Raw genomic sequence first — 21364 nt, 5'->3', positions numbered from 1 at the left:
CTGGACTTCTTGTTATCTTTCTATAATTCTATTAATCTAACAAAACTTGCCCAACTTTCTTTGAAATAATTCTCTTTTATTATTATCATTATTAAATGAATTATGGAGAGACATAGTATAGAAACAGTAACTCCCTGTCTATACACGTAATAAAATAATTACCTGTACTGTAATTTTTAAATTCCATGTCACACACTAAACACTTTTTTTTTTCCCCTTTCTGACAAGAAAGAACAACATATTAAGGACAAAAGAAAAAAAAAAAAAACAAATCAAGAACCCTTAACCTTATCATCACGATCAACGGCGCTTGAGTTCTTGCAATGAGCAATGGCCGCTTGAATCGCAGCTTGTAACTCTTCCATGGTGCTATCACTAGACGATGATGACGTCGACGCTGAGCTTGACGATAGTCCCGCCGTGGACACTCGGAGATGTCCACTATTAGTCGGAGATGTTCTCATTGAAGCCGGAGCCGAGAACAACTCACCTCTCCTTCCTCTTATCAGATCTCTCTTGTTGTACGATCCACTAATCATTGTTTTGCTGTTTCCGTTCGGACCCATGAGAGAGGATGAGAAAGAATAAGATGAAGTCTGTCTTCTGTTCCTAAACTGCGTGCCGTTTCGTCTCCTTTGAAATAACATCCTTATGTACTTCTTGACAGCGTGACTTAGATCTAAGCTCATAGGTTTCTTGATCTTCTGCTGATGGTGTTCTTGTTCTCGCTCGTTGCTTTCAAACCCTTTTTTCCATTTTGATAAACCAAAGAGAGAAAATGACTTGACGGGTTTGGTTTTTATCCGGTTCTCACATTCCGCTTTATCGCCCGTACTGTTGTTGTTCTTTGCCTCCGTACTGATGTTTGTGATAGCGTTTTCAGTGTTGTTGTTGTTGTTCTTTGTGGTAGGCTGGTCAGGTTCATTAACGGGAAGGGTAAATCCGTCATTATACGAGCCGGTGGAAGTTCGAGGAGAGACGGGGAGGTGAGAGAGGAGGTGGAGAGGGAGAAGATGGCCGTGGAAGAAGATCTCATCGGCCGGGGACAAGTCGACGGCGAATGGATCGGTTTGTTGATAAGACGATGTCGTTTTGTTTGAGCCTCTAAGAGTAGGACTGATGTGTTTAGAGGAAGAAGAGAGAGGCTGGAGAGAGATAGTGAAAGAGAAGTCATGAGAAGGAGAAGAACAAGTGGATGATATTGGTGAAGGTGATGATTGCAAAGCTTCTTGTTTAGGGTTTTGCTTTTCAGAAAAAGTTTGAGAACTGTTCTTCACCTGTTGTAGATGGGTTTCCATGATGATTGAGGAAAAAAAAAAGAAAAGAAAAATAAAAAAAGGGAAAAGGGAGTTTTGTGTTGATCAAAGGATATGATGGTAATAATAATATTATTATTTAGGTTCGGTCTTGAGACTTACATTAAGTGGGGTTCTATGTTTTTCTTTTATGCCTTTATTTATTTATGATTATTAGTATTTTTCCGGTTTTTCTGTAAAGGTGGAAGAAGAATATGACAAAAACTTTTCTTGAGGAGAAGATAAGGAAGCCGTGGAGAGAGACGACCAACGAAGGAAAGAGAAAAATTATAGAATGGTCAATACAAAAATAGTAGACGAATTGTGTCGTGGAAAAAAGAATGTAATGCCAAAAACACATGTTAGTATTGATGTGAAAGCAAATTGGTTCGAGGTGGGATGGACATATCACATACCATATGTAGTATATATCTCTGCTGAACTATGTGGTATGTGATATGTCGAATTACAGATCCTGTGGGAGGATCTACTGAACTATGATCAATTCCCGACGTGTCAAGTGGATGCACTTGCGACTTACGCCATCAGTTGGAGAAGAAAAGAGAGGATGACAAGGTATATCAGTTTCTTCTCGGTCTCAACGATGAGGTTTATGGTAGTCTCCGCACAACAATTATCAGCAGCAAGCCATTACCAAACCTAAATCAAGTCTATTCCAAGGTGAAATCCGTGGAACGTGTACGTACGGTGATGAGGAATCGTGAGGAGCAAGGCACGCAAGCTGCAGCTTTTGCAGTGCAAATCGCTAAACCTCTTGAAGCACCAGAAGACAAAAGCAAGCACCTCTGCTCCCATTGTAAAAGACGTGGCCATACCAAGGAAGCATGTTTTCAACTTGTTGGTTATCCACAATGGTGGGGTGAGAGAGGAGGCAAATCTGTTCGTGGTCGCGGATCTGGTGGTGTTGCAAGAGCGAACGCAACGATGGTCATAGGATCTGAGGACCAAAGTGCTGAAGCTTCAAGGAGTGGATTCACTGGGCTCAACAATGATCAGTGGAAAACATTGATGCAGCTTCTCGAAAACCAGAACAAGGGGCCATCAAATCGCCTAAATGGTAAGCCTGATTCTCTTGATTGGGTTCTTGATACTGGCGCTTCTAATCATATGACAAGTAGTTCTGCTTTTCTTCGTGATATCACATCAATACTGCCTTGTAAAATTGGTCTTCCTGATGGACATGAGACTAAGACAGATAAGAAAGGGACAGTCTGCTTCGATGACAATTTTGCATTGCAAAATGTTTTGTTGGTTCCTCAGTTGCGTTGTAATCTGATCTCTGTCTCCCAGCTGGTAAAGGACTGCGATTGTGTCATGCAAGTTGCTAACATCGGGTGTGTGTTACAGGACCGTACAACGCGGGAGTTGATTGGCGCCGGTGAATTACGAGAGGGTCTATACTTCTTTCGACGCATAGGAATTTTTTCAGCTTTTCGCACAAATAAAAGTGGAGCCGAAGACACTTGGCATCAGTGACTTGGCCATACGTCTAATGGCGTCTATGATTTACTTCCAGTTTTTAGTAAAGGAGTTTCGGATTTTTCATCTTGTGATGTATGTTTGCGAGCTAAACAAACTCGCGATACGTTTCATTCCAGTCTTAATAAAGCGTCGAAGATTTTTGAATTAGTACATTTGAATGTATGGGGACCCTATCGCACCTCTAGTACTTGCAACTCCAACTACTTTCTAACCATTGTGGATGATTTCTCACGAGGAACGTGGGTATACTTGCTACACGATAAAGCTCAAGTAAAGAATATCTTTTCAACCTTTCTAAAACTTGTTTCTCTTCAGTTTGATAAGGAAGTTCAGATTGTCCGTAGCGACAACGGCACCGAATTTGTGTGTATGCGCGACATGTTTGCTGAACAAGGAATCATTCATCAAACGTCATGCGTCGGCACACCTCAACAAAACAGCCGAGCAGAGCGTAAACATCGTCACTTGTTAAACATTGCACGGGCTCTGCTTTTTCAGTCCAACCTGCCTGTGAAATTTTGGGGCGAGAGTGTCTTGACAGCTGCTTATGTCATCAATCGCACACCGTCTCTGTTACTTCAAGGAAAAACGCCTTACGAACTTCTTTACGATGTTGCTCCGGAGTATGACCACCTCAAAGTTTTTGGTTGTTTAGCATATGCACACAACCAATAGCGAGGTGGTGAAAAATTCGCCTCTAGGAGTAAGAAGTGCGTTTTTGTTGGATACCCATTCGGCAAAAAGGGGTGGACTCTGTTTGATCTCAAGCCAGAGCAAATTTTTGTTTCACGAGATGTTGTCTTCGTTGAGGATGTCTTTCCCTCTTACGATTTGTCTCCCGGTGTTTCTAAGGTTGATGTTGACTTAGATGGTGATTGGCTTCCTGATGAATCGCCTCTCAACAACACTACCAATGTTGGTGAATCGAGTTCTGTTCCGGGTCCTGCTGAATTTAGCGATGGCACCGTTCATTCTCCATCATCAACTGGGCCTACTTCTCATATTGATCCACCACCGGATATTGAGCCAGAAACAACCACTCAAAATGGGCCTGAGCCCAGCCCATCTGCTCCATCATCTCCTTCCTCTTCCGCCGATACACATCACACAATTGAACCTGTAGATCCCGACGACAGGGAGGGTTCATCCCACGATAAACATGAGATTCTCGAAGCACTGGGTCGTGGAAAGCGAGTGAAGCAACCTTCCATTAAGCTAAAGGATTTCGTGGTTCGTACGGTGACAGCAGATCCAATTTTGCCGGAACCCACTTGTCGTTTTCCAATTTCGGATATTCTGACCTCGGAGGAATTCTCTCCACAGCATCGTGCTTTTCTAATGGCTCTCACCGATAACACTGAACCAACCACTTTCCGGGATGCAGTCACTGACACAAGATGGTCTGCAGCCATGGGATCTGAAATCGATGCTCATGGAATTAATCACACATGGGACATTACTGAATTACCCAAAGGTAAGAAAGCTCTTGGATGCAAATGGGTTTATCGCATTAAATACCTTGCAGACGGCACGATTGAGCGCTATAAAGCGCGGTTAGTGGTCTTTGGCAACAACCAGAAGGAAGGTGTCGACTATTCCGAAACATTCGCCCCAGTTGTAAAGATGACTACAATTCGAGCCACACTCAAGGTTGCTGCTGCTCGAAACTGGTCCTTACATCAAATGGACGTGCATAATGTATTCCTACACGGTGATTTGAATGAGGAAATTTATATGAAACTGCCACCTGGGTTTCAACCTGAGAATGGTGATCACAATCTTGTTTGTCGCCTTCGGAAGTCTTTATATGGTCTTCGTCAAGCGCCTCGTTGCTGGTTTGAGAAACTACAGACTGCATTACTTTGGTATGGTTTCAAAAAATCTTATCGTGATTATTCATTATTCATATTAACGAGAGGTCATGTTTAGCTTTACGTTTTGGTTTATGTTGATGACTTAGTCATCACGGGAAGCTGCCTCGATACAATTTCCGAGTTGAAAGAGTATTTGAGTTTCTGTTTTCATATGAAAGATCTAGGTGCTCTCAAAAATTTATTGGGTATCGAGGTCACCAGGCGATCCGATGGCATCTTTCTCAATCAAAGGAAATAAGCTCTCGATATTCTCCAAGAAAGTGTCCTTCAAAACTTTCAACCCGAAACATTCCCCATGGAACAACAACACAGTCTTGGTCGTGTGACCAGTCCTCTCTTATCCGACCCAGCAAGGTATCGCCGCTTAGTTGGCCGCCTGATCTATCTCCTTGCGACACGCCCCGACCTGACGTACTCGGTTCACATCTTGTCTCAGTTTATGCAGCGTCCAACTCATGCACATTGGGACGCTGCCCTATGAGTTGTCCGCTATTTACATGGTTTCCCTAGTCAAGGTATTCTTTTAAGTTCTGATGATGATCTACAGCTCACTGGTTGGTGTGATGCAGATTGAGGTGGTTGTCCCGTTAGTAGACGCTCCCTCACCGGCTGGTTTGTTTCTCTTGGCAACTCACCCTTATCATGGAGATCGAAGAAACAAAATGTTGTCTCCATGTCTTCGGCAGAAGCCGAATATCGCAGTATGTCCTTAACACTTCGTGAGCTCAAGTGGTTAAAGGGTTTGTTAGAAGACTTGGGCATCAAGCAAACCCTTCCTATCGACTTACATTGTGACAGCCAAGCCGCGATTCACATTGCCGCAAATCCTGTCTTTCATGAACGCACCAAACATGTCAAACTCGATTCTCACAACGTTCGTGACGCTGCTAAAGTTAATCTCATTCGTCTTCGTTTTGTTCGCTCAACTTCCCAGCTTGCGGATGTCTTCACCAAAGCCTTAGGACGCCGCGACTTCGAGGGACTAATTGGCAAGTTGGGTCTTCATCCTCCTCAGTCTCCAACTTAAGGGAGGGTATTGGAGTAAATACAATATCACTAGATAAGGAAATGCTATCAATTCATTTTCTTACAGTTGTGCATATCTCTAATTGATATCTGCATTGTAATTAGGCATTTAAGTCTATAGCTTCTTCACCAAGTCTGCATCTGTATATATCTCTGCCTTTGTGGCTTGTCAATAGAATACACATATTCAGTCTCTTTCTGTTCAGTGTGGGTGTTCATTTTTACCCCTCTCCTTGTATACAAATTTGGATCCCCTTGACTTGCTCCCAACTAAAAGTCTCTCCCCATGTGATGCAAAGACCAAGTTAGTTTTGATCATCTGATGGTTTAGTCTCAGTTTTTTTGACCAATCTTGATAAATTCTATTCAATATGGATTAATTTCTTAAAATTATGTTTTGATTTTTTTATGTTGTATAGTTATGTTTTTTTTTTTTTGCTAAGCTTGTATAGTTATGTTTTGGCTTCGTTGTCGAGAAAAAAAGATCTCATTAGTTTTATGATATTTATATAATTAAAAAAAAATCTTTAGACACATATGGTTGCGGAAGCCTTTTTGGTCGTCAAAGGTTTAAAGGTCGTACACCAGTTCTGGGGTTTGACTCCCAAAAAGAATATATTTTTGTTAGTGATAACAAAATTTATCGTTGGTTCTAATGTACTGGTGGCAGAGCCGTCTGTCGTGGTCCGTGGATCCAAATATTTCAGAGAGAGAGCATCGTGGAATCGTTGTTCATGGAAGATATTCATCGTCATCGCATAGGTTCCATATGTAATCATCATACATAACAAGATTAGGTCAACTAATGATGGTTTAATAGATGGAAATATTTCTAATATGGAGTTTAGTGCGTTTTTACTTTAAAATATGTATTTACATTTAAGTTTATAATGTTTCATCTATACTATATCTGATTATTATTGAGCTGAGCTTTGTTGACCCATGAATCTCTACCCATTTTGACATTCCTAATTATTATATATTTTATGTTTAACAATTTTAACTTATAATTTTCTGTTTATTTTTTTTTAATGTGTAGTCTAATGGATAAAAAGTAAACATTTATATTTAACGTATACATTACGTGATGAATGATGTACAGTACTCATATTTACTAATCGTTAACATGGAAATAGATAAAAAAAAGATAAAAAAACTAGAGATGAAGGAATATAAAATCTAAATTCCTATTTTTAACTTAAGACACACCAAATTTCATACGTGTGTGAGTTTAGAAAAGCTTAGCCTCATAACATAATTTTGATAATTAGAAAAAAAAGAAGAAATTATGAGATATCCTATAGAATTATTGTGTAGCTTCACTTTTTTATATGAAACATCCTCACAAGAATGAGATAACCTCATAATAAATAAATAAATTTTCTACAGAAAAAGAGAAGCAAGAAATTGAAGCAATGTTGGTGTTTTAAATGAAATTAATTCGTTTGGTGAGAAAATATGAGATGATATGTGACATCCCGGATTATGGAGAGGTTTAAAAAAATTGATTTGGCTATCTATGTCATCAAAGTGCACTTATCTTTTCGGTCAAGAGTCCTGAGAGATCTCTAGAGTTAAGTTTGCTTGAGCTGGAGTAGTTTAAGGATGGGTGACCTTCCGAGAATTGATTGTCAGAACTCTACGAGTGAGAAAAAAACACATGGAAATATCATGTGGTGATTTATAGGGACGGTAAACAAGTCTTTAAAGCCTCGTAGACATAACAAACCGACACTCGGATATGGATGGACTCACATGCCTAGTGAGAGGACATGAGGTCTATTAAGGAAGGTGCGCCCATGGGAGAGGTGTGGACATTAGATCCACTAAAAAGTGGCGGTCGGAGCAGTACTATCTATTTTTTAGGATTAGTAATTGATTGTATAATTTTTTTAATTATGATATTATATTAATTAATTATATAATTTTGTTAATCCATTTCTATTTTAAAGAAAAAATTTCTTGTAAAATTAGTAACTTAAAATTAGAATTAGTAAATAATTTCATAATTTCTAATATTATTGAAAAATACATATTAATGTTTTTACATTTAAAAACTATTTAAAATATTTATATATTATTGTAATTTTCATTTTATATTTGTTAAAAATCAAATATTTAAAAACAATATTTTTTTGTTTATATGTATATGTATTAGAATATTCTATTTATCAAGAAAAAAAAGAATTTTCTATTTATATTTTTAAAATTGTGAATTTTCCTTATCAGCATGTTTTTTATATTTTTGAAACAAATTTTGTTGATATACATATTAGAATTATCCTTTAACATTTTTAATATTGTTTAATTTTATATTTTTCTTATAAATATATATTTACAATTTTATAATTGTTAAATACAGATAATTTTTTAATAGATGAGAGAATCTCTAATTATTAAAACTAACATGTATTGTGAATTACTAACTTTAGAAAATAAGTTTTATATAATAAGATTATCGGATCTTTTAGATCTAGAGGTGGATCCGAATGAAGTAGATTTCGAATTCCGGTTAATAATCCCCCTAGCTAAGGTGTGTTAATTTGTTCCTCGGAAGAACCAAAATTCACGTGGATGGAATGTAGCTGTGAGAGAAAGATTCATTTGGGTACAAAGGACAAATAGAAAGTTACCAAATATTTTGTGGAACCATTCATTCGATAAGATTTGTCATGGGGAATTGAGTGAGAAGAACAACATGTCACTTTGTTATTCATCCGTACGTGAAACGACTTATGTCCAAAAGTGTCAACATGGGTTCTCTTCCTTTCAAATGACCTCAACCCAATTTAATGCTGGATTTTGTTAGGTCCCCTTTTGCTTTTTCCACTTATATGTCTATCTAATTTTGAAGCTCAAGCTCTTGTATTTTTAATTATTGTTACCTTAGGTTAAAGGCAATCAAATTCAACTTTAGTGTCACTATATATTCCGGGGGATGGGGTAGAAACTAGCGGCACTCAAGTATGTAGTGATCAAAAGTCAAACCTAGCTTGCTCGGAGCTTAAGGTTTTCGTGAAAGAAAAACAGAAAGTTAAAAGACTTCAAAGGAGAACAAGTTCTCGTTCTTCAGTGAAACAAGTTCAAGTTTATGTGAATGAAAGCCTAAAATCAAAAGAGTGAAGATCTCGCTAAGAAAAATTTGTCCCTTAATTTGCCATGTCATCCTTTGGAAGATAAGGAACCAAATGGTTGACATTGAAGACATCATCCGTGTGCATATAATTGATCCGCACCCCCAACGGTCCGATCTTTTGAGCTTTCAGCTTCTTAAAAGTGCGAGCCAAAAATCAATCTTTAGTTAATACAACCCACACCAAGTCACCAACATTAAATTGGATATCTCTCTATGTGAATAGCCATTAGCCTTTTACCTCACCGTGGCTGTTTCAAGATAGTACGAACTTGTTCATGGAGTGTGACAAACTCTTCCACAAAATCACAAGCACGACCATGGAGCTGCGAACGATCAGGAGCATTACTCAATTCAACAAGTCCTCACGGAAGCAAGCCATAAACTATACGAAATGGACCAAAACCGGTACTCCGATTAAGTGCATGATTATGAGTAAACTCAGCCTGACATAGAGCTTTATCCCACAAATTGATGTTCTTACCAACTAAACATCACAAAAGATCTCCAAGTGCACGATTAACTACCTCTGTTTGACCATCTATTTGTGGATTGTAAGTGGAGCTCATGTCAACACTACTGCGCAATAAAAGAATGCCAAAAGTGTCCGAGAAAACGAGTATCACAATAAGAGACAATTGAAAAGGAAAGACCATGAAGATTGTAAATATCTCGGAAAAAGAGTGTCACAACTTGAATTGCATTATGTTGTCTTCTTATGAGGATAAAATGCACCATTTTAGAGAAATGTCCACCACCCAAAAAGATAGAATAATTACCATATTGTGTTCTTGGGAACCCAAACACAAAATCTATACTAATCACTCAACATCTCTTCCTAAAGATGGCCAATAGTACGAAGCTGAAATCAAAAGGAGAGTACGATCACGCAAATATGGCCTTCATCATGCAATTCTTTGATTAATTGTAAGTGTAAACTATATATTCAGGAATACACAGCTGCACACTGCGAAAAAAATCCCATCAACATCCAAAAATTCATCAGAAAAACGTTCACGTGCGTCACTCTAAATCTTGGTAAAGAATGGATCAGTTGGGTATAGACCAGACGAGACATCAAACCCCGAAACAGACACTTGAAGTGAGCCAAGAAGAGAGTGAAGTCTACTTAACTCATCAGCTATTCTGTTAATTGTACCCATTTTGTGCATAATAAAAAATGTACATTGATGGAGATACGCAAGCAAACCGCGCCGCATGACGAGCATAATTTTTTTTTTGAGAATCCATATGCTTCAAAGTGTCATGATTGGTGAATATAAAATATTCCTTGTAAAAAAGAGAATGACACCAATGTTTGATGGCATAAACCACCGCATGTAAATCAACATTATATGTGCTATACCGACCCGTGACAACAATCTTTTCAGTGAAAATGCAACAGATCGACACGCTTGGCTCAAAACTACGCATATGCCAAACTTGGAGGCATCACTATGTAAAATACTTAAGCATCACTTATTGAACCATTATTGATCGAAGACAGCTTCGTTGGATTGGTGGTGTTTCAAACAACCACCGACATATGACATCTTTAACATCCGCAAACCAAAATGTGAGTTTTGGGGATCGGTGTCAATCGACACCAAGGGTGGTGTCGGTCAACACCAACGATTTCTGGTTTGGCGAGTTTGTCGTAATTTTCGACACCAACGATTTCTGGTTTGGTTTTGTAACATCCACGAACCGGAATCCTAGTTTGGGATGTGCATCGATCGATGCAAGTGTTGTGTCGATCGATGCAAGCCTGGTTGGGTCAGGAAACGAGTAAGTTAAACGTTACATTTTTGGGTTAGAAAAACCCTAAAATCGAGTATAAAAGTAGGAACCAAAGAATTGATTTGGCCACCTATGTCACCAAAGTGCACTTATCTTTTCGGTTAAGAGTCCTGAGAGAACTCTAAAGTTAAGCGTGCTTCAGCTGGAGTAGTCTCAGGATGTGTGACCTTCCGAGAAGTGACTGTTGGAACTGTGCAAGTGAGGACAAAACACAGGGAAAGGTCATGTGGTGATTTGTAGGGACGGTAACAAGTCTTTAATGCCTCCCAGACGTAGCAAACCGGCCGTCGAATATGGATGGCTTCACGGGCCTAGTGAGAGGACGTGAGGCCCATTAAGGAAAGTGGGCCCATGGACAGGGATTAGACATGTGGCCCACTAAGAGGTGCCGACCAGGGCATTACAAGTGGTATCAGAGCCGAACACAGAAAAGTGTGGAGTCAAGTGGGCTACCGTCGGGAGTGACGGTCACAACGAGGATGTTGCGATCTATTAGTGGGGTGAATTGTGACACCCCGGTTTCAGAGACTTGCGGAGATGTTTAAAAGAATTGATTTGACCATCTATGTCACCAAAGTGCACTTATCTTTTCGATTAAGGGTCCCACTACAAGAAAAGTCCACATTGATAGCAATAGATTATAGCTCATTCTCTTCAACAGCTATGAAAAATATACTTTTTTTGTTATTACCATATAATAGCACTAGAAAAACGCTAAGATAAAAATTCATTAAATGAGAACCTAAAATCGTTTATTCCGCCAATACTTAGATGAAAATTTTCGTTTAAGCGTCTTTTAGATCCAATTTTTGTTTTTGTATCAAGAACCAAAAAATTTAAGTGCCACGTTTACAGCAAAAATAAAACATTATCCCTTCTCTGTACGAGAAGACGAACAAAACTTCTAGAAAAATTTTCTTCCCCAAATTGAAATCTAGGTCTTTTTGAGTCACCATAGACTCCACCGTGAAGCTCGTCGGCAGCCTCATTTCGCGTCCATTCCGATGTTATATCTCGGCGACAAAGTGATTAACACGAAGAGATCGAGAGCTTTTGATTCTCGTTGCTGATACCGGCGACAAAGACGATGGTTCTTCTTTCGAAGCCTTCTTCTTCTTCCTCTGCTTCTTCTCTCTTCTGTCTCGCTGAAACTTGATTCGAAACCCGTTCTGAAACTTGATTCGAAACCCGATCTAAACTCGATCCCAATTTGTTTGTCACATCTTTCACTCTCGATCCCTCTCAGTTTACAATCTCTTCTGAACTCGTCAAGGTTTCCCTTCTTCTCAATCATATTTTGCAAAGTAGTAGCTCGATCTCTCTCCGTCGGGTCGTCGCACGGTTTCAGATCCAATTTGCTTTTGATTTTCATGTTCGATTATTTGCCTATCACTTATCAGTCTTGCTATTGTAAGAACTCTTGTTGATTAGAAGTGATGACATGCCTTTTAGATTCTGTATGGAGTTGTAAGATGATATATTTCATGAGTACAATATCTATTGAAAGTGACTTGTATCTTGTTGCTCATGTTTCTTCTTTGAACCTCTGATTTTGGTTTCTCACTGTGAAACAGGGTGATACATTCAACAATTCTCATTTCACAGACTCAAGGAACAAATCTCGGTGACTCTTCTTCTTTTCCTGTTGAGAAAATTAATCGCCAAATTATATGAAGCTTTGTTATATGTATTCTTGATGGTGAAAAACTGATAATGTAAGCCATGGCTTAAACCGTGAGTCTAGCTTTGCTGATTGAGAATTTTCTGGATTTTGTGGTTTCTCTATTCATTATTGTTTTCGATTTTAGTCAATGATTCCGAGTTACTATCCAAAATTTGGCAACATAAGTTTATTGAGCCAATGAGATGGCAATGGCTATGATATCTGTTGTAGTTTCTAAAATTTGTGAAAGTTGCTGTCTGCTGACTCTTGGAATTGAGAGTTCCAGTTCTAGATTAGATTGAGGTCTTGTGATTGTTAACTGCAGGACAAGAAGTCGAGTACAAGAAGTCGAGTATAGACTTGGGATCATTGCTACAGGTTATACGTTCTGATCTCTAGTTTTTCTAACAATTTATGTCTTTGATTATGCCTTGTTGATTTAAGCTCTTTGTATAATATTTTGACTGGATGCTTTTCTTATAATATTGTCATTGGCATTCACTAGCCCTGTTTTCATCCGATGGATCTGTGATAGCATGGGTTGAAATCTTGAAGCTTTGTTATGGTCTAGGACTAGGTTTCGAAACAAGAAAAAGGCTTCGGCATGGTGATAGCTCTATGCAACATCATTTGCCAACCTTCGTGAGTGTCTTTTAGAGTTTACGGAATTTCCAACTTAGCACATTTAGTTTTGGATTTTAACGGCTTTTATCTACTGATTTTGAAACAGGAACACCAGAAAGAGAGTGAGTTCCTTTAGCAAAGAACAAGAAACATATAAATTAAGGAACTACACGAGAAGTAAGTGTCTCGCCTCATCTCCATAAACTCGTTATGTGCAACAATTTTAATGACTGTTGTTTTTCTACTGTATCTATGTGCAGCTTTGGATACTTGATTCATATATTCAAAGTGAACTAGTAGCTGTTCATTGGACTGTTTCAAGAAACGCTAAGTGAGCAGCTAAAAGAGACCCTTTGCTACAAGTAAGAAAAGCTTTGAAGGGTTACATGTACATGTCAAGTAGTGTTTCTATTCTTTTTGATGTTAGTTTTATTTTATTTAAGACTTGGTGACACTTTGTTATGTAAGACTTATTTTGGTTAATGTAATTTATGTTATGTATGTTGATTATTTTATGAAATGTAAAAATATAAATCTATTTAAATAAATTTTGAAAAAAAAAATTACAATAATAAATAAAATAGCATTAATTTTGTGATACAATAAAATATATTTATAGCATTCGATTATTGCTATGATATAGCTACGGTAGAAGCTCCTAGCATAGCGTGTAAAATGACTTATAACATTATCTTTAAAAATTTGAAAAGCGGGATAACATAGCATTTCTGTACTGCTATGGTATAATACTATACCATAGCATACGAACTTTTCGCTATCATATGTGAGGTATCTACAATAACAGTGGCCTAATATAGCGTTTGTAAAAGAGCTATGAATTACATATTATAGCGTTTCTCTCGTCCTAACAATGTACATATTTGTTGTAGTGTCCTGAGAGACCTCTAGAGTAAAGCATGCTTGAGCTGGAGTAGTCTGAGGATGGGTGACCTTCTGGGAAGTGACTGTCGAAACTGTGCGAGTGAGGACAAAACATAGGGAAAGATCATGTAATGATTTGTAGGAACGGTAACAAGTCTTTAATACCTCCCGGACATAGCAAACCAGCCGTCAGATATGGATGGGCTCACGGGCCTAGTGAGAGGACGTGAGATCCATTAAGAAAAGTGGACCCATGGACTAGGATTGGACATGGGGCCCACTAAGAGATAGCAGCCGGGGCGTTACAAGAAAATTCACATTACACAGGTGATACAAAATTTACCCTCAAAATAATATCTAGTCTTCATGCTCCTTTACACATATAATAATATATTAATAAGATTACCAATTACTTTTCCAAAGAAATGATATTATTTTAGCTCAATCAAATACCTACACATAGGGATGAAATCGACAATGTGGATTGCCAATTGTCTTTAAAATGGAAGGGTTATCCTTTTATACTCAATCCAATGCCTACACATAGGGATGGAACGGATACGAGATATGAAATTCAACAAAAATCTAAGACTAATGAGACCATAAAGGAAATAAAATCCCTAATAGGTAAGCAACACCTTTCATTTCCTATATCAAAAATCTTTATGCCAACAAAACAAACCAGACATAAAAAGATGGCGGATCAAGAGGCTCTTTTGCGTAAGATGATCGCCAAAGAGATAGCAGAATTGCAAAAATTGCGTAGTGAGAACCGAAACCTTCAGATTCAAGAAATTATGTGGGGTTGTCTCAAAGGAAAGAATGATGTTCATAAGCTCGGTGAAAAAGATATGCGAGATTTGATTTCTTTTTATTGATAAGTATATCAATAAGCTTACTTGCAGGATGGAGAACCTTGTGAAGAATGGTGAATCTTCTTCTTCTTTAACTCCTCTTGTTGTTGCAGATGGAGTTGTTGTCCCAGTCGGATATTTGGATCATGAAAAGCAGAATCAAAATCAGCAGAAACTGATTCAACCCCAAAATGAACTTCTTAATGATTTTAAAATGAATGTTGATTTAGATATGAATTTGAATTCGAACCAAAATATGATTTTGAATTTGGATCAAATTTCAAATGTTGAAAAGGATGAAGACATTCCTTCCATGGAAGGGAGCCACCACCAACCTGAAACTTGACTGTCTCGCTACCACCATTGCTGATGTTTGTGCTCCCAACATCACCAACAATCTTAATTCTTAAGGAGAGTTGTTTAAATTTTAGTGATGAAGCATTTGATTGTTTGGATTTGTGTTTTCGCCATTTTAAAAGACAAAATCTGTATGTGAATTCATTTTGCTAGTTTTTTGTGTGGTAATAATAAATATTTTGGTTTTAAGTTATTGTTATGTTCGTCTGATTACTAAGTAATGAATTTTTGTGGAAAAATTATCATTTTATTTTGAGAAACTTAAATCATATTAAAAAAATAATCAGTAGGTTCAATAGTTTAAACCAATTGTGATATTACTAACTACCTAAGACCAATTCACTGTAGGTTCAGTTCATCAATTCAATGTGAAAATAAGAATATTAAGGTTGTTTTTGATGAGTTTGGCTAGTGGTGTGGATCCTACTTTTGTCGAGAAATAGTATTCCAATATCGTTAAACCATGAATAACACATATAATGTATATTTTGGCAACACCCAAATATGCATTCATAGATTCGCTTGCTGTTCACAACCATTTGACAACCAGTAATAAAATGATTACCTGGTACAGGGGCGCTTCCATTTGACAACCAGTAATAAAATGACAACCAGTAATAAAATGGTTCTGCAACTGCCCCGTCAAGTCACAGGACCACCTTTTCACTTGTAGTTACTCAACAATGCATCTTGGATAAATTAACTTGACGCCTTTTCCTCTACTAATGTTAGACTACATACTAGCTTTGATAACCTGCTTCTCCTAATCTCTCAGTATGACTTCACTGCTACAACGCTATTCATTCTGCATTATGTTTTTTATGTTTCGATCCACTAAATAAGGAGAGAGGAATCAGCGACGGCATAGGTAACAAGCAACTTCTACATGAAAGCACATTAATTATCAAGTACATGAAAAATTAAGCACACTTCAGCAAAGAGGATCTTCCAAGTTCAAAGCTTTGGTTTGGAGCTCAAGACCATACTTTAGAGATTCATTAGCCATTTTGCCTAACTTTCCTCCTTCTTTCAAACTCTTTCAAAATCATTAGCTGAAAGGTTGCATATAATATAATTATAAAACGATTTTTGGTTAAAGAAATTTAATATTTATTCCAAAAATTTAAAAAAGAAAACAACAAATAGTACATAATTATTTTGGTAACTCTAACTCAATTTGACCAAGAAATCCTTGAATCTGAATTCCTTGTTTATAAACTCAATGAGTTTATCTCGAGAGATTTTCAAACCAAATCCCACACCGTCGAAACCAAGACATCCATCAATCCACCGTACCAACCCTTTAAACCAAACCAACCAAAGAAAACATTCATATGTAGTCCAGATATGGCGTTGCCATTGTCGGAGAAACACCCTCCTCCTATCAAATCATAGCCAGCACAAACCAAAAACCGAACCAAACCCAATTACTAACAAAAAACAAATCTAGGAAACGATCCCAAGCACTGATGGATCAAAACCTTACCGATCGCCTTCCCTTCGCTGCTCTCCTCTTGTTTTTTTGTTATCATTGAATCGACAAGAACGATTCGTAGCCAATCCCTACTACGCGGGATAACATGACTTAGTAGAGTCGAACTCCAGTAGGATCGGTCGCACATGTTGTATCGTAACAATTTCACTAAACACAATTCTCTCTCGTTTTTTTATCACCGCTTTTGATAGTATAGTTTCGAATTATATATATTATTATTTTTTATTCCACTAATATTTTTTTTATTTTTGATAACTTAATTTCATTTTGTAACTTTATTTTATTCATTTAAAATGATATTTTGTATTTATTATTTTAATATGAAAATATCAGTAACTAAATATAAAACTGCTTAGTATTATGTATTTTTAATTAACTTTAATGTAATTGTTTTCCCTTAAGTGGACATTCTAAATAAGAAAGAAAACTCACATTACACATGTGTAGGGATGTCAAAATGATTAACTCAACTCAAATCAACTCATTACCTAATGAGTTTAAATTAAATGACTTCATGGATTAACCCAAGTCATTTATTTAAATAAGCTGGGTTAACCCATAAACTCATTTAATTTGATGAGTTAAATGGTTAAATAGGTTAATCTTGATTTTAGAGAATGAGAAATTGCAAGTATGAGTAAAAAATTGTTTAGTTCCTAAAGTTACACATTGTAACATCCGCGAACCAAATAGTGAAACTTGGGGATGGGTGTCGATCGACACCAACTTTTTCTGGTTCATCCAGATTGTTTTATTTCGCGATTTTTGTGTTGGTTTGGTATAATTGGGTTATGTAAACTGAATATATAAGTGGGGAAGAGACGAATTGAGGGTTTAGGGTGTGTTTTGTCGCTGTTTGCTAAAGAAAAGAGAGAAAACGGAGAGTCTGTGAGTTGAGAGGTTTTTGGGATTGTTCTTGGCTGAGGAAGGGAGAGTTGTTGTTGGGAACGAAGGAGAAGCTTCTTAAGGTGTTGTTTCCACCGTTTCTCAATCAAATCTTCCTGCAAAAGAGGTGAGTGCTTGACCACAACTGATCTAAGCATGAGATCTCTTTGTGATGGCTGTTCTTTGTTGTTTGTGGTGTATTGCTTGTGTGGTTTGGTTGGTTCCATGTTTCCTTATGTCCCTGAAGCGTTTGGGAGAGTTTGGGATGGATTGGAGGCGATTTGGAACGGATATTCGATGTTTGGTTTCATGCGGATCGTGTCTGCGAAGGCGGTATCAATCGACACCAGTTGGGTGTTGGTCGACACCATGGTTGTGTCAGTGTCGGTCGACACCGACCTAGAGTCGGTCGACACCAGACTTATCTGTGACTTGTTTTTCTTGGTTTGTTGTGTTGTTTGTGTTTGTTTGTTTGCTTTAACAAGAGGTTATCAGTTGCTTATGTGTATAGCCCAATAGATGGGAGGATTGCCTCACTAAGTGTTTATGACAATACTCATGCAACTCAATTTGTGTTTGTGGTGCAGGTAAAGGCAAAGTGTGATCGTGGAATCAAGGCGATGAGGAGGAGGATGATTTAGGGTCTCGATTATATGTTGTTGGTCTTGGTTATATGGCTAAGTGGATGGTTTATAGCAAAATAGGAACTTAATTGGTTGAATTATTTTCCTGTTGTTGGATGCATGTTGTTTTGTGATGGAATTGATTATGAGTAGTTAGTCAACTTGCATGTGGTATGGAGTCCTAGTATCATCCTCTTCGAGCCTACTTTTTGATTCCACGGTGAGTTGTGTTCATTGTGTAGTTAAGGTCGTTTGTTTGTTTAGCCTTCTGTTCTTGGTGATACAGATGGTTAGGGGTGAGGGAGCTGATGTTTGCGGGCGTGATCGTGGTTGTGGTCGTGAGCGTCAGTGAGAGTGTGACCCAGAGCATGGCCAGTGAGGAGGTGGCAGAGTCGCATGTTCATCCTAGTGTGTCTGGAGACCTAGCTGGTGGTGTTATCGGCAGGGTGGATGGGCCCAGTGTCGGCCACGGTGTTGCCCTGGGGGTGGGGGGGGTTGCAGCGGAGGGTGTTCCAGGTAGAGAGGATGTCTTGGCGGGCTTGCTAGCTCAGGTTTTGGCGTGACTTCCAGCAGTGGTGCCGCCAGTGGATGGTGGGCAGGTTCCAGTTGTGCCGCCAGTGGATGGTGGGCAGGTTCCAGTAGTGCCGCCAGTGGTTGGTTGGCGAGGTCCAGTGGTGAAGCCTGTAGCTGGTGTGCAGCCAGGGGCCGAGGTAGTGGATGCTCAGTATGTTCAGATGTTGGTGCAGTTACGACATGTGGGCGTGGGATTTTTCCCAGGAGGCACAGATCCGAGTGCAGCGGATGAGTCGTGAGAGAGGATGGAGGATATTTTCCAGTCACTCCGGTGTTTCGACCACTATCGGGTAGACTTGGAAGCACATTACGTTTCGGGGGATGCGAGGGTCTGGTGGAGGTCGGTGACGGCACAGAGAGTGCAGCGTGAGATAACTTGGAGGGACTTTGTGAGAGAGTTCAACGCTAAGTATTTTCCATAGGAAGCACTTGATCGCATGGAGGTGGGGTTCTTAGGGTTGACCCAGGGGAACCGTACGGTGCGGGAGCTGGATGCGGAGTTCAGTCGGATTGTGGTATATGCAGGTCGGATTTTGGAGCCAGAATCGGCTCAAGTGCGAAGGTTCTTGTTGGCTCCGCGTGACGATATGAGGACTCGGTGCAGGGTGAGGATTTATACTACTAGAGCAGAGCTGGTAGAGATTGCAGCTGGGATAGAGGATGACTTGAGGTCACAGGTAGTGGTGGCTAGCCCTACTGTTCAGATAGAAGAGATATTGGAGCAAAGCATTCGAGGCAAGGGTAGAAATTTAGAGCAAAGGCATAAGAGGAAGCTAGAAGACACGTCAGATATGCGGCAAGGCGGACGAGGGTGTTTCGAATGTGGAGGCAGGGATCACATGTTGGCAGACTGCCCCAAGAAAGGTGACTCGCAGGAGTACTGTCGATTGTGTTATCATTGTGGGGAGGAGGGGCATATCAGGCCTTTCTGTCCTAAATGGAGGCAGATGATGGAGGTTGAGGCGCAGCCGAAGGGAGGACCGGGTGCCCATCCCGGTGTTTAGTTTTAGCTTTTTGTTTCTTTCTTTTGTTTATGTATTTTCGTTGAGGTTGTAACGATTATGACATTTTGAGATTAATAAGATGAGTATTCTTTATTTTTGATTGGTGTTGTCATGGGAAAAGAAAAATAGCTCGGAGTTTCTATAATTGGAAAGCTTCCATAAATAGAAAATTTCCATAAAAAGGAGGTCTCCATAATTAGAAAGTTTCTAAAAATGGAAAGGTTTTTGTGGAAAGTGTGGTGATCTCTGTGGTGATCTTACGGGATGTGTACCTTGGTGGTGGTCTTAGGACGCCGGATAAAATGGCGGCGGTCCTGGTGACGTTTGTGGCCTTAGTGGCGGTCCTGTGGAACGTTTGTGTGGTCTTTGTGACGTGTTTGGAGTCTTTTTGACGTGTTTAGGGTCTTTGTGACGTCTCGGTAGCCTTAGTGGCGATGTTCACTGTAGGACATTGCAATGTTCTTGCGGAAGTGTTGAGGTAGATGTAGTCGGGAGATACTCGATGGTATTACTCAAGGCCGTGTGGGCCCAAATCATGTGATACCGATAGCTTGATGGACTTTGTGGCCATAGAATGGGATTGGTATGTTGCTTCGGATGACGATCCGATAGCGCGCTTTAGGGTGACGACCCAAGAGCGGGATTTTGAGACTTCCTTGATACCGTAGCTGTAAGCCGTGGCTCGACAGTGAGCTGGTATGTCTCGAGGGTTGCGACTCGAGAGCGGGGGAGTGGGTGTGAGTGACTTCCTGGTACCGTAGCTGTAGGCTGTGGCCTGGCAGTGAGCCGGTATGACTCGAAGGTTACGACCTGAGAGCGGGGGGAGTGTGAGTGACTTCCTGGATGTTATAGCTTAAGGCAGTTGGCCTGATAGCGAGCCGGCATGATTCGTTAGTTGCGACTACAGACAGAGGAAGCACTGAGTTAAGAGAAAATAACGTGTATGGTGTGAGTGTATTGGCTAGAGGGAGACCTCGGGGTCAGTCGGAGGTGTGCGTGCTGTTGCGACAGTTGCACGGGAAACTTTGGCTGATGGTGTTCAGTCCGGTCAGAGGACGTGTGGGCCGTGTTGACGGTGGCACAGAGGTCCTTGGTAGATGGACGGTTCTGCGGGATTCGAGGACGAATCCTTGTTGGTGGGGGAGAATTGTAACATCCGCGAACTTAATAGTGAAATTTGGGATGTGTTGATCGACACCAACTTTTTGCTGGTTCGTCCAAATTGTTTTATTTTGCGATTTTTGGGTTGGTTTCGTTTAATTGGGTTATGTAAACCGAATATATAAGTAGGAAAGCGACGAATTGAGGGTTTAGGGTGTGTTTTGTCGCCGTTTGCAGAAGAAAAGAGAGAAAAGGGAGAGTTTGTGAGTTGAGAGGTTTTTGGGATTGTTCTTGGCTGTGTTGGTGAGATCTGTGGCTGAGGAAGGAAGAGTTGTTGCTGGGAATAAAGGAGAAGCTTCTTAAGGTGTTGTTTCCATCATTTCTCAATCAAATCTTCCTGCAAAGGAGGTGAGTGCTTGACCATTGCTGATCTAAGCCTGAGATCTCTTTGTGATGGTTGTTCTTTGTTGTTTGTGGTGTATTGCTTGCGTGGTTTGGTTGGTTTCATGTTTCCTTAGGTCCCTGAAGCGCTTGGGAGAGTTTGGGATGGATTGGAGGCGATTTGGAACGGATGTTCGACGTTCGGTTTAGTGCAGATCGTGTCTGCGAAGGCGGTGTCGATCGACACCATGGTTGTGTCAGTGTCGGTCGACACCAGACTTATCTGTGACT

The 21364-nt window shown here is 39.5% G+C and overlaps 2 protein-coding genes, 1 long non-coding RNA gene and 1 pseudogene across 4 annotated transcripts; 3 read left to right on the top strand and 1 right to left on the bottom strand.

The window, feature by feature from the left end:
• Positions 1 to 55: 55 nt before the first annotated feature.
• Positions 56 to 1652, bottom strand: LOC104725207 (BRI1 kinase inhibitor 1). The gene has a single exon (XM_010443825.3). It carries the CDS (start codon positions 1296 to 1298, stop codon positions 273 to 275), a length of 1026 nt encoding a protein of 341 aa, XP_010442127.1. The 5' UTR covers positions 1299 to 1652; the 3' UTR covers positions 56 to 272.
• On the top strand, positions 1551 to 5893 carry LOC104725206 (uncharacterized). 2 transcript variants are annotated; one of them, XM_010443824.2, is made up of 2 exons: positions 1551 to 2373; positions 2664 to 2939. In XM_010443824.2, exons 1-2 carry the CDS (start codon positions 2007 to 2009, stop codon positions 2696 to 2698), a joined length of 402 nt encoding a protein of 133 aa, XP_010442126.1. In that variant the 5' UTR covers positions 1551 to 2006; the 3' UTR covers positions 2699 to 2939. The 2 variants fall into 2 exon arrangements, with proteins under 2 accessions (XP_010442126.1, XP_087332674.1); XM_087476548.1 differs by adding an exon at positions 5242 to 5893 and having other exon boundaries at positions 1564 to 4663.
• A 5583-nt stretch (positions 5894 to 11476) lies between these two features.
• On the top strand, positions 11477 to 13428 carry LOC147934915 (uncharacterized). The gene is made up of 6 exons (XR_015571392.1): positions 11477 to 11904; positions 12206 to 12346; positions 12620 to 12672; positions 12800 to 12936; positions 13025 to 13095; positions 13179 to 13428. It is a non-coding gene; the product is annotated as an uncharacterized LOC147934915 (long non-coding RNA).
• A 918-nt stretch (positions 13429 to 14346) lies between these two features.
• On the top strand, positions 14347 to 15204 carry LOC104728645 (MADS-box transcription factor PHERES 2 pseudogene; annotated as a pseudogene).
• Positions 15205 to 21364: the final 6160 nt, after the last annotated feature.

This window comes from Camelina sativa, chromosome 11 (genome assembly GCF_030686135.1).
Source record: "Camelina sativa cultivar CO46 ecotype springtype chromosome 11, ASM3068613v1".
NCBI classification, from domain to species: Eukaryota; Viridiplantae; Streptophyta; class Magnoliopsida; order Brassicales; family Brassicaceae; genus Camelina; species Camelina sativa.
This window is presented reverse-complemented; position numbering and strand designations above follow the sequence as displayed.

What these genes read in the sequence shown, in the direction of transcription:
- LOC104725207 (XM_010443825.3), bottom strand. Translation starts at nt 1,298, where the DNA reads ATGGAAACCCATCTACAACAGGTGAAGAACAGTTCTCAAACTTTTTCT.
- LOC104725206 (XM_087476548.1), top strand. Translation starts at nt 2,007, where the DNA reads ATGAGGAATCGTGAGGAGCAAGGCACGCAAGCTGCAGCTTTTGCAGTG.